The sequence below is a fragment of the Etheostoma cragini genome, chromosome 17 (genome assembly GCF_013103735.1).
Source record: "Etheostoma cragini isolate CJK2018 chromosome 17, CSU_Ecrag_1.0, whole genome shotgun sequence".
Lineage (NCBI taxonomy): Eukaryota > Metazoa > Chordata > Actinopteri > Perciformes > Percidae > Etheostoma > Etheostoma cragini.
In genome coordinates, this window is record NC_048423.1 from 4,844,939 (window position 1) to 4,858,743 (window position 13,805).

Sequence of the window (13,805 nt, forward strand, 5' to 3'; positions counted from 1 at the left end):
CAAGCATACTAGATTCAAGTCCCATGTTACTTGTATTTATCAGCTCAGGATTAGATTTTTTAGAATCATCACATTGAGGAATTTTCTTGAATCTGCTAAATCAAGGTAGAATCTCCGTAATTCCTAATCCATTCAGTACTGTTAAAGGACACATGCTAAACTTTCCATTACACCTTTTTCATGCTGTACACACAGATGTGATATCTTAAAGTCTGTATTGTATATGATACAAGTAGGCACTATAATATGCTATCACTATGTTAAAAATAAGACTGCAGTAATGACCGAAATGCCTATTTTATATATGTTTCTATATGTGTATCTACACTATATGTGTATCATGCCTAGGCACAGGCAGCCAGACAGGCAGATAGAATACATATCGCCAATGTCAAAATTGGAGTATTCTTCAGCAATTTTCTTGTTTTGGACGCTGCACAATATGAGGAAAATTGCAATCTAATTGCAATTAGTTTGACTGATTTTGGAATGGTGATATGATATACAATATTGGAGGCACTGATCATTTTTGTATCCTCATTCTCAATTTCAATTTTAAAGAACTTAAAAGAACTTAAAATGATTAGTGTGTAATTTTGTGAGGATCTGTACCAAACAATGATTTTTTCTTTAGTCTGCAGGATACGGTTTGTAGGCTGGGACGTCTCTGCAGCTCCACAATACTTAATTCAGACTGGTTTGACACACATTTTTCCATTAACAAACGGTAGCGCCCACCCACCCCTGGAATTTGGATATTGCACTAGTCCATCTTGCAATTTTGATAAATCAGTGATTAATTGTGCAGCCCTAGCAAATAGTAAGTTGGTTGTCAGTTGCTGTTTAGATGATCAGTTTATTACAAGAAAACAACCCCGGACAGGAGCAGCCCGGATAGAATGTCTTTCTGCTCTCTACTGTGAGATCCTTTTGACATTGTTACTCACCTCCTTGTCAGGGTGTTTCTGCTTGAGCTCCTTCAGGATCTTAGCCATGTCTCTCCGGGTCTCCTCCTCATCCAGATCCTTCTCATCTATTTCCAAACCCAGCGTACCATCCAGGAAGTCAACACCATGAGAGTTCAGCATCTTCCCATCCATCTCAATGTCCACCTTATGATGGGTAATAAAACAATTTAATCAGTAACATTGATTTGAGATTTAGGAGCAGTATGTCAAATTTTAAGGCAAAACCATGTATGGTGCTATTATAGAGCTGGGCCATATATTGATGTTTTATCGATATGGAGATATGAGACTAGATATCTTCTTAGATTTTGGATCTCGTAATATCTTAATATGACATAAGTGGTGTCTTCTCCTGGTTGTAAAGGCAGAATTCCAGTAAAGTGATGTCATTTTCTGAACTTACCAGTCTGTTGTAACTGATTTATTATTTAGTTTTTTACCCACTTAGTCACTATATACACATGACATGACACATGATTATTCATCTAAAATCTCATTATGGAAATATTTTGTGAAAGCACCAATAGCCAACACAACAATATCGTTGTGGTATCGATACCAAGGTATTTGGTCAAAAATATCGTGATATTTGATTTTCTCCATATTGCCCCGTCCTGTGCTATCATGGAGAAACATTGAGAACTGGATGTGTACCAAGAATGGCCTTCAACAACCATGCAAAGAAAGGTAAACATGTATAGTTTTTGTGGTTTCGGTGTAAGTCATATCATAGTTACGGGTGCATTCCTTCTTTTTGTGCGACAAGCAGATAGTAGCATCCACTTTCATTAGATATGTTAACAATATACCATGCGTTTATTTCAGAGTAGCTTGCTTTGAGTACAGTTTTACTGATGAATTGTCTTTTAACTTTTTAAGCACAATAGAAATTTAAAACTTGAATTATTAGGATTTCTTCTTAGGGAACCTTGGTTTTGATTCAGTGATTTCTTTTAGCCAGAAGTTGAGATGAAAGTGCTCTTCATGCACTAATGGAGCACAAAAAAATGAGGGAAATAGTCAATTTTTGGAAGAAAAGACACTGAGAGACTGTAAACTAACTGAGTGGTATGTAAATACACCCTACACCAAAATACTGAAAATGTAATTAGATTACACAAAGCATCAGATGGTAATCAAAACAGGAAATCAAAAAGTGGCAATGCATAAAAAGTGTGTGTGTGTGTGTGTGTGTGTGTGTGTGTGTGTTTGCAGTAAAAGGTTTTATGGCATGAGTTTACCTTGGCAGAAATCCATTCAGTAATACAGATAATTGTTTCAGATACACGTTACTCATAAACTCAATTCCGCCTACACAGAGTGCCTTATCTGCTCTTTTGTTTTTCCACTGCATGTTTGGATGAGGACAGCTTAATTAATTTCTACTAGTCGGCTGTTCTCTAACTGATATGCCTTTGGGAAAGAGAGCTCCCAGCGTCGCTGTTATTTAAAAGACATTAATGAAGGGAGTTTTATTCCCCTTTGCCAAGGAGCTTATGTGTTTTGGTTTGTTTATTTCTGCTTGTCTGCAGGATTACAGAAAAAACTACTGTCTTTCTAATGTGTTATCGCCATCATCACCATCACCATCGTAGAGTGATTTCTGGTGGGGATAAGAAAGGGTAGGATTTTTGTGTTGACAAAATATTTCCTGTTCAAAGCATATCCCTACTTTTTAAGTTAAAAAATCTAAATACTAGCATGTTAAATTCAGCCTAATTGAAATGAAAGAGTCCTAGAAATTATATTTGGACCAAAAGCAGTAGTAAAAATCCAATATCTAATGAGTGGTTGGGAGGATGATAACACTAGTGTTTTAAGTGATAGGTTTTTCCAGGTATGAATTTGTATAAATGTAGGTTTAGTATATATCATTTAAGTTGGTATTTGCTTTGAATAAATGTTAGGTTACACTATACCTGAAGATATCTACATAAGAGTGATATGACACGGTTATGAACGTGTCATAAAATATTATAAACAAGTCGTTATGTTATGGTTATGGTTTGGGTTCATATGTCATGACACTCTTTAAGTAAAGTGTTACAGAATATTAAAAGGTGCTTTCAGATTTATTATGACGTTGGTCTGCCATTTATGAAGAGACCAGTTCATTGTCCAACCACTTTCTTTGGAAGTGAAACCAAATATTGACAAACCTGTATTAGAGATAATAATCATTTCCCAGGAAATTTGTACATGGACATGTAGGCATGTGGTGATACTGCATTCCTGGATCTCAGCCATGGACTTGGTGACTACAATGTTATTAATGATAGCCAAACCCCAAAAATAATACCAAAGTTGTAATAAACTGAAATGCTTTAAAGATATTCTATCAGAGTAATAATGCATTGTGATAAATAGTCCTATTACTATTCAGGCAGCTGCAGGAAGCTCTGCTGTAGCAATAATTTATAATAATAAATAATAACAAAAAATATTAGCAGTGGTAGTAGTAGAAGTGGTAATTCCTCTGAGCATACCTTGGAAGGAAGTGGACGGTCTCCCTCGGTCTCGATGATCATCCCACGCTGCTTGCCAGTGCGGTAGCGCTTGTACACGTACTTATAGAACAGCAGACGGCGGTCAGCCACCCAGGCGAACAACACACAGATGGGGAAGAAGAAGAAAGTGAGCAGCCCTTCCCACACATGCACAACACCAGGTGAGATCACGGCCAGGATCAGGTAGAGCCAAATATAGGCGAAGATACTCCAGGTGGCCGTGACAAAGAAGACGCGGAGATGCTTGACCTTCCTTGTCTCGCCGTCGGGCACGACGTACACACAAAGCCCGATAATGACAAACATGTTGAACGCCGCAGAGCCCACAATGGTGGAGGGGCCCAGTGTGCCAGCCTGGAACTTATGACCTATGACTTCTATGACGGACAGCAGGATCTCAGGAGCCGAAGAGCCCAGAGCCATGAGGGTGAGATTGGAGACAGTCTCGTTCCAGATCCGAACGGTGGTGGTGGTGGTTTCCCCATTGGGTTTCTTGATGGTGATCTCCTTTTCCTGTGACGTGATGACTTCTATTGATGCCATAAAACGGTCTGCGATGATTGACACACCCAGGAACATGTAGATCAGAGCCACGAAGTAAACTGTTGCTCGGGCCACTTTGTCACCAAATGACGGGTTTTGGGGCTCCCAAATAGGAAGGATCACACCCTTTTGGCATACCTCAGCTTTGCTGCATTCAGTTTTATTAGTAGATACAGCTGAAACGGAGCCACCCAAGCTCTGCTCAGGGGGAGCGCCAGCCAACGAAGGATGGAGCTCGAGTAGGAGAATAACACTGAGGACAGCTAGCCTTAGGGCAGGGGACAGGAGGGAGGAGTGATCCCAGCGACCCATGTTGATGCCCAAAGCAGTACTGTGAAGTAACGATTAACGAGGATTTTGAACCTTTAGAGAGAAGAGAGGAGAATAATTCAGATCAGACCATCATAGACCAAATTAATGTTGGTGACAAAACGGTGACACGTTTGGAAAAGGAGTTTTGATTCTCTACTTTAATTTGAAATTTCACAATAACAATGTCAAAGATTTAGGATGACATACACATTTAACCAGAGTATACTGCAGGCATTTTGGTTTAACCTGTTGCAGGATTAAAGGTGGATATGGCTTCATAAAAATTATTTTAATAGCTCACGATGGATAGCAAAGAAAGCTTCAGTTCTACAGCTAGTAACCAACTTCCTTCTCACGTTCATCTCAAACACATATTTTAGATATTGTAGATTCTGTGGTGTAGCAAAAGAAGAAAACACAGTGTATTACAAGTTTGTTTGGCAACTGCGTTGGTAATAATTTTGGATTATATATTTGTCAACTTCCAGTAAATGATAAAGCAGTGACAGGTCAAATCTACATCTGTCTGGAAAAAAAACACACACACACTCACGCCACCGTTGGAGACTTATAAAATATGGGGTTGCTCACTTTGAGGCATGAAGAACCTTAAAAACACAACTAAAAACATGTTTCAGGTAAGATGTTTGCTTAGCTGTTTAGGGGCAGCTCAAATAATCACACCAAAGATAAATTCAGCTCCTGAGCTCAGCAATATAGATTTCCAAGGAGCAGCTTCTGAAATCTCCCTGCCACATTCCTGCAGCAATAATACCCTGCTGTTCCTCATGCAACCCGACCAGAAGTGGCTCTCTCTGATTACAGTCCGGTTGACTTTTGACAACAACCCTGGCTTGGAAATTAGGTTACCTTATCTTTGATGCCAGACAGCCCTCATTGTGTATTCCAAATTGTATTTCAAAAGTGTCTGGTAAGATAACAAAAAGCTGCTGGAAAAATGATGCTCCGGCAGTTCACCCCCATATCGTACTCCTGCCTCTAAAATGAGCACAAACTTGTATCGATCCCTTGTACTTTTGAGTATTGAGAGATATGTAACATTATAAGCCTTACAAGCATTCATTTCAGATCTGTTGCGCATGAGAGAGTGTGTGTGCTTGGTGCTGCTTTTTCTGTGTCCACACTCTGTTACTGGGTTTTATAACTGACCAGGGTGGGAATGAATTTACCTTTTTGGTATTGAAGCTTTTTGGCAATGACTAATCATTACATCGCTACAAAATAAGTCAAGTTTGTGATAAACTGTTCTGATATTTAACTTCAACTCAAAACATCCACCATGTAATCTGGCAGCATCAATAAAAAACATGAATAGGCCTCACATTTTCAATGATTGCCTGGTTATCTACAAAATACACCGTTTCTCCAGCATTTTAAATATAGCGTGGAAGATTTCTTGCCTTAACTAGGCGACTAGCTGAGAGACCACAAGAACACTGAGACTTCAAATCAGTCAGTCAGTTTCCATGTGATTGCTTTCACACAAACGTAAAAATAGGCTAAATTGAATGTAGAGGAAACAAAATTAGCCAAGAATCAGTTTCAATAGATCAAACGTGTCCCTGTAGCCCAACACGTAATCAGTGCAGTTACCACAAATAACAAGGTAATTGCACATTGTTGGGATTATTTTCCATGGGGAAAGTAATCCATCTGTCCAGAATTTGTATGGTTATGAGACTAGGACATTCAGAGAGTACACACAATTTTATGCAATTAAAGCTCATTGCACCTTTTAGGTCATTCAGGCTGTATAATAATCATAACAATAAACTTTATACAGCTCTTTTCAAAGCACAGAAAAAGAAAAATATATCCGGCTAACAAATGTGGGGCATGACGGTCGTCTCGTCACTCACCCTCACACATGTATACTAGACCAATACCCCAGGAAGTAAATACGGACAAGGTTTCATTTCAAGGATTGTTCAGGTGCCTAATTTTCGGCCTGATGTCCCTCACCTTCCGCGTTCTTTGTGTTGTGATTTAAAACTCTGGTGGATTTATGAGGACTATGGTCAACTGCTTCTCAGATCACTGCAGGACAAATTAAGACAGCTAGCTAGACTATCTGTCCAATCTGAGTTTTCTGCATAACTAAAACAACTTTTGAACATACACGTTCCACTAAAACAAGTTCCTTTATGAGGCTATTTTGCAGTGGCACCGTGGCTCCGCTTGGCACTTAGCACTGCTCAAGACAACTGTGATTGGTTTAAAGAAATGGCAATTAACCAGAGCATGTTTTCCTCCAATCCCGGAATGTTGTGTGGACTAGCCAGACCCTGCTCCACAGTGCTGTAGAGGTAGGGCTGGCAATGCGAGACTACCCAGGAAGAAACTTATACCACTCTGTAGACATTTTAGTTAAAGCACTGCTGCACACACACAAGTAGTAATCCTTTTAATCAGGGATCGATAACAAGAACCATGACCCGAAACAAAGATAGAAATTCTCCTCAAACAAGCTTCTTCTACATTCCTGCATGCCAACATCCATTTCCCAATAATGGATTGTTTACACTCTTACATGCAGACGCAGCTCAATTTACCCAATACATCACTTTCCTTTTCTCATACCACAATACTTATTGTAGATAAAGTTGTACTTCAAAAATAGGAATCACATTTTGTCTTACAGAGGCTCAGCAGCCGTAGGGCCCTGACACTAAGCTAAGTGGACAACACAAAGTCCATTTCCACAGGGAATGTAGTCAATGTCCATTAAATATATTACACTTATTATAGAAAGTATGCGGGTACTGCTTCTAATTTTGTTGATGGCTACTTGCTGCATTAATCAGTAACTGTGTAATGCATAAGTCCAAATGCATATGACAAGTATTCAGTTTGACTGCTGTGGTGGTGTGTGCTAAGTGGGCTTAGCTGTGATGCAAAAACCTTTTGCTCAAATGCTATGAAAATCAATTCCTAACTAAAATACACATCTACTTAATTAAACTTCAATTCAGTTCGCTCATAACCAAACGCTTTCCTCTCGGCTAATTTGATCTAGAAGCTCTTTGCCTTCAGCGGCCTTCTTGTGTGGCCACACAAAGCTTTGTGTTGCTTTTCCAAGTGATCAATAATTCAGTGGGCTTTGGGAATTGGTAGTTTTCACTTAAGGATGTCGGCTAAAGAGCGTGCTCTCTATGCCAGTAGTTCTTCTTACAATAGAGTGTTTTCTGTTGCATCTCTACACCAGAAGATGCTAAACAGAGCCCGTAATATCTTGTAACCTTACGAGGAGAAAATAAAATATTTAAAGTATAGGACAAGTTAAACAAAAAATGTATGAATGAAAATGCACAAAAATAGATAGACTTATATGATTAACAGGGGGAAAATGTAACATTCTGATAAATTGTAAAGATGACTAAATGATAAACCTTTCTAACTCTCATCCTTGCTTTGAACCCACCTGACTCACTGCGTCAACACCTATTTGTCTTTACAAAGAAATCAAAAAGAAAAAGCCATTTACGTTACGTAGCACCATGTTGGAGTGTTAATAGACTCACCACAGGTAGAAAAAACTGGCAATTTATTCCTCACACTTTAAGTTATTTGTGTGTGTGTCAGCTCTTCCAAACAGCAGCTAATATGTTTCACAACAGGAGGCAACCCTCAAGTCATTACATACAATAAATATAACTGCGTGGCTGAAGATATTTTATGCAAAAAAACCTTCAAAGATGCATCTTGAAGAGATGGTTCAAACTTTTGGGACATAAACTTATGTGTGTTTTTGCTGAGCGTTAGATGATCATATATGTCCATTAATTATTAAGATACATCCAAAGTGGTTAACTTAGCTTAATATAAGATAAGATAAGATAAGAAAGGATAGGATAAGATAAGATAAAGACTGGATCTTTCCAAAAGTAAAAATAAATCTGCCTAGCACCTCTGAAGCTCACTAATTAACATGGTATCTAGTTTGTTTAACCCGTACAAATTGTACATTACTATTTAATGTGTAAGATAATGAACTCTGTGCACCGTGCAGGTATAACATCTCCCTCTCAAGAGGTGCAACGATGCACAGAAGACTATGTTTTTCCCACATCACAGAGAAGCATTTGCCTTTATTGCTCATTATCCTCCTTCTTTCCTCTGCAACTATCCAATCAAATGATAATCAAAGTGAATTCATGTTATTCACGTCGTTTTGACGTGCCCTTGACCCTGAACAGGATAAATGGGAGAAAATGTATGGGGGCAAATAAATAATGAATAAATTGTAAAAACAATGTAATGGGAGCTGCAACAGCCCAAACAGACACAATGAGGTTGCAATGTCTTGAAAAGGGGCATTTTCTGAGTATTTGGGGTAAAATCAGTAATCCACCACAAGACTTCCCCCTTTCCTACCTGAAGACATTTGCATCTGCTGGCTCTTGCGATAATAATATTTATTTATTTGATTAAGCCAATGTACATTAATCAACATTTCTGTGAATGTGCCAGTGTTAGCCAGACAGCTAATTTTAAAAAGTAAGCCTAGTTACCTAGCATGTGTTACCATACAGTGAATGGTTCAGAGGTAATTAATACTACGCATGTTTTAGTATAAAGCACTGTTTTGTATATGACAGCACGAGAGTGTCCTACTCCAAAAAAATGATCCAACGGGTCGTTTGTTCAAACAATAATTACGACTCGTATTAACGTTCATACTGGTGCCGCCCTCTATTGGCCGTAGTAATTCTGATGGCGCAAAGCCAAAAGTAATGTGACAATAAATAAGAACGTTACGCGTAGGGAGGCAGGTTGGGGACAAACACAGGACAAAAGACACACGATTTTTACTCAGGAGACCAGAGTTTGTGTCCCATTTGAAACTTAAAGGAAACGGCAAGTTTTTTTTTTAAACTTTACAAACGCCACGTTCAGCGTCAAGTGTGTAACCAGCAGTGAAGCATCTGAATTTAAACCTGATTTGCTGTACAACTGGAAAATACATCCTGTGGAAATTACTGACTGACGTTCTCTCTCTGCACAAGAATCACTACCGGCATTTGGTAAAGGAAATACTGATGCCCTAGCTGGTAACAACACCAAATTCAAGGGTGTACGTTTGTCCGCTGTTAACACTATAGAGTAGAGTTGGGCGGTATCCAAATTTTTATACTGTCAAACCTCCTCCCTATTAAACCGCAGTATATGGTATTACTGTGACTAATTAAAAATGATGACTTAAGGCTCAGACGGTGTCAGCAAACTGTTGGCTTGTGCCCCTACTGTTCAGAAACTGAATCCCAAACACTAATACTAAAACATCCCTCCCTTCTCATGAAGTCAGAACCCAAAACGGAGCAACGGAGTGTTGTTCTTCTTCGAGACCAGGAAACTCGGTACGCAACTTGCCCCCCCCCCCCCCTCTCTCTCTCTCTCTTTTGTGATAATCATCCTGACAACAATCTGCAGAGCGGCGGTGGTCTGACTATGTCCTCCAGAGAACATGTCATGGCTTCGCGACAAAGTTTATTCCCCTCAGAAATACTTTATTGAGCACTGTAGTGACCATGTACCTACATGGAAACGGGGCAAAGGATGTATGTGGCTTGCACAGTGATGTCCCGTTGTAGCAGGAAAAGGGAAACATTCTGAAGATTGCTCTGTGCACTGTACCGTCTTTTTTAGGGGGGGGATACACTTCAAGAAGTGATATGACCTGTCTCATGGAGGACAAAGCCACACCACCGGACGGCAGCTCTGGTCTAGCAGCTAGGAGCTAGGAGCTACAAGCTACTAAGCAAGATTGAAACAGGGACCAAGGAAGGTGAATTTAAACAATGTCTGAGTTGTAAAATGCATTTTGTTGTCACGTAAGGCCCCTGTTCATGTTGCACTGAAATTTTAATTGCATTTTGTGTCTGTTAAGAGGCACGGTTACTCCATGTTGCCTCCGTGGCAAAAAATGTCCAGAATTCTCCTTAATGAAGGTATTGAAACTGATACCATTGCTATTTATACGACCCTGTGGTATACCGTATTACCGCCCAACCCTACTAGAGAGGCTTTGTCGCTGAACAGTGGCTGCTATTTTGGATTTTGTAATTGAACTATCATGTTTCCGAATATCCTGCCATGATTTCCCCTAGTGTTATGACCTCAAAAACTTGGCTTTATTTCAGGAGGAACACAACATTAGATAAGCCAACCCAGCTTCAGACACACACACACACACACACACACGATGACTGAATCCTCCTCCCCAGAGGCAAAAACAAAAGCACAATCCATGAAGTTAGGAAAACCAAAACCATGTGCTGCACTGATGCAAGCTGCTCCCTCTCTGCCCCAATAATGTCATTCCTCTGGAGCCTCTAAAGGCAGCACCCAAGGGGCAAAAATGGTGCTGATGAGAGTGCATAAGACCACCGTCTGCATAAACCAATAATGTTCATCAGAGACGGAATCAAGAAGGGAAACTACAGTCACTAGACAGGCAGATGCTGACCATTGATAAGGCCAACAAAAATAAATCTGGGTGCTGCAGGAGAATACAAAGAAATGCCTCAACCTGTCTGAAATGCATTTCCCTCTGGGCAAGAGGCTATGATAATAAATGTTAAACAGTGACAAAGAAATGGAAAAGTAAATGGAAAGAAGAGATCGAGGGACGTAAAGAGAGAGAGTGAAGGAGGGGGATGTAATTTAGGTCAGTGAGACAACTATGGAAAAAAGATAGTGAGAGGAAGAGACACAGACAGAAAGGAGTAAAAGATAGGAAAGAGAAATAAAATTAATAAAATAAAAAGGCTTGGTCCACTGAAATGTGTGAAAGCAGGACCAAACAGGCACAGGCACACCCACACACAAACACACACACACACAAACGCACACAACTGAAGACTATCGGTCCCTGTTTACCATCATTACAGTGATGTTGAGCTCTTTTAGCCTGGATCTGCCTTGCTGCCAATCCTCAAGCCAAGATGCCTTGTCATATTATTACACTTGGAGTGGAGGAAATGATCAGACTGGCACTGTAATACACAGGGCAATTTCTTAATGTCTGCCTATTGATCGACATTATCTGCATGTCTGTCTATTTGGGGTGTGACAAGGAATGTGAACACGCGGGAGAGTGATCATAATATATGGGACACGAACAGAAACAGGGGGAAAAAAATCATTAAAAAAGTTAAAAGTCAAACAAATCATTTTCCTTATCTCCAGTGCACCATTCATTCATGGGACAAGAACTCGGCAGAGGCAAGCAATCATCCTCAAACATTTAAATCCTCCTAGGGATGGGTAGTATAATAAGTATAAATGGAATTTTGCCTCTGGCAAACTGTCACAGTCTCATGAACACTTCAGGGTTTTCCCCTGCCTTCTTGCTCATTGTCTCAATTTTTGTTTTTTACATGTATACAAAAAACCTTGACAACATAGCTACACTTAAAGCTGCACTAATCAATACTTCAATGGTAAAAATTGGTCCAATTAGTATGGGAAATATAAGAAACCCACACATAATTATTACCTGCGCTACAGAGGATTTTAGGCTCATTGTTTTGGCTTTATGACCCGCAATTTAACCAGTTTGGTATACTCTCACTGCTCTCATCAACCCTGTATTCAGCAAAAGGAAGCAGCAATTTTTAGCAAAATAAAAAATTCTGATACACCCACTATATACACCATACTACTAACAGAAAAAGTTGTGATACTAGCTAAAATGCAGTTTAAGGTCCAATTGTTAAAATCTGGAGTTGGTGGAGACCAAAACAGAGCAAGAAGAATGAATATTGTACATTAGTTGGATGGACAGAAGCTTGAGTCCAAATGAATGCTAATGTTGCACTCCCTTCAACATGATGCTAGTTAAATGGTTGCAGACATGTTTGCCATATCAACTATATGCTGATATGATGTTTTGTCTTTACAGCTTGCATCTTTTAAGTTTAAATCTATCAGCAAACTACAAACATCAGCGTTTTGGGTCTAAAGAGAGAAGTGCAAACATATTTGTATGCTAAATACTGTAGATTTGACTTGACTAGTCTGTATTCATGCTTTTCATCACACTATGCTACACAATCTATGAGTCACGTGTAACCTTGTTTAGATTCATGTATATTTTATCACTGAGCCATTACAGTAGTTGCTAGGGGTTGTGCCTACTCTGTACAACCAATGACTGAGAGGACACAACAGAACAATTTTAGCCATGGTGGAGAAAACTGGTAGCCTCTGCCTCATTCCAAGTATATTACTCTACTGCTGCGGTTTTCCAGAATTAGCCCCATATTTCCTATAAAAACGGTTCCTTTCTATCATAGAGGCAAAGTTACCACTGGCTCTGTATTAGGATTTAAAAACATGACACTTACAGATTGAACTCTTGCTTTGTTGCAGTAACCTACTAGAAAAGGGCCCTCCAGTTTTGGGCTATAATGGTCTCACATTTCTGCCCCCAAATCTTATCCCAGTATAGTGTGCAGCATCAAATACATTACTGGCCAATAAAGGCATCCAATCTTCCCTGTGACTGGCTGGTTTGTTTACAATGCTTTTACTGAGATTAACATGACAGTGGTTTATTTGCTTTACTGTGATGTGAGTGATACCTTTAACAGCACTTGCAAAAGACTGAGGTCGCACATATCAACCAATCAGCATAAGTACAAGTGACCTAAACTGAATAGTAAGTTGGCAAAGAACCAATAAATCTGCAAATTGATTTCTAATAGATAAACCTTTCCTCAGGGTTTGACACTGGTGCCTACCTATTAGGTTATTAGCCATATATGATGAAGGTCACAGTATCAAAAGTAATACCTGCCTTCACTATACATTCTACTTACGTCTCATTACAGTTTTTACTTTAACAAACTGTAGGAATGTAGCCTATCTGCATTTCTTTTGAATATAGAAAAAACACTTACAAGTGTATTTGAAAAAAAATGTAATAGTTCAAAAACCCTGGTTAAAACTGTATTAAAAGGCTTCATGAACTTTAAGGACATGGCAAATCAGCAGCAACATCAGCAGCTCTTTTGCATTGTGTCCCAATTTTTCACTTCTCTTTATATAAGCAGGACCATTAGCTGACCTGTTCTTGATAAAGAACCCTGTTTACTGTAAACAAGTGAACAGGTTCATTTTCCCAGAAAGAAGCAGAACAACCTGCTGGTGTTTGGAAACATAAAATCAGTTTAAACTGGGTGTGTTCTTGAAAAAAAAGTATGCATGGATTGGCACATTTAAAATACCTGTTTCAGCTTTATGTTTCGAACATTGAAGTGTTCCGTCTTACTCTGCAAAAATAAATGCTATTTAAAATCATAATGTATGAATAGATGTGATATGGATTCAACAGTGTCTTGTATTAAACCTAAAACTTTTACCATAACCACATAACAACCCAGGTAGAAAAAGCCTAAACTTAACTATATAGGCCCAATCTTGATGTTGTGATGAAAATGTAAAAAATCTG

The 13,805-nt window shown here is 39.1% G+C and overlaps 1 protein-coding gene across 1 annotated transcript in view; it reads right to left on the reverse strand.

The window, feature by feature from the left end:
- Positions 1 to 13,805, reverse strand: part of slc8a1b (solute carrier family 8 member 1b) — a 126,650-nt gene that overhangs the window by 110,709 nt on the left and 2,136 nt on the right. The window contains exons 2-3 of the mRNA XM_034897829.1: positions 3,455 to 4,381; positions 948 to 1,112 (exon numbers count right to left, since the gene is read on the reverse strand). Coding sequence (XP_034753720.1) covers positions 948 to 1,112; positions 3,455 to 4,330 — 1,041 coding nt within the window. The 5' untranslated portion in view covers positions 4,331 to 4,381. The remainder of the gene's footprint in view (positions 1 to 947; positions 1,113 to 3,454; positions 4,382 to 13,805) is intronic.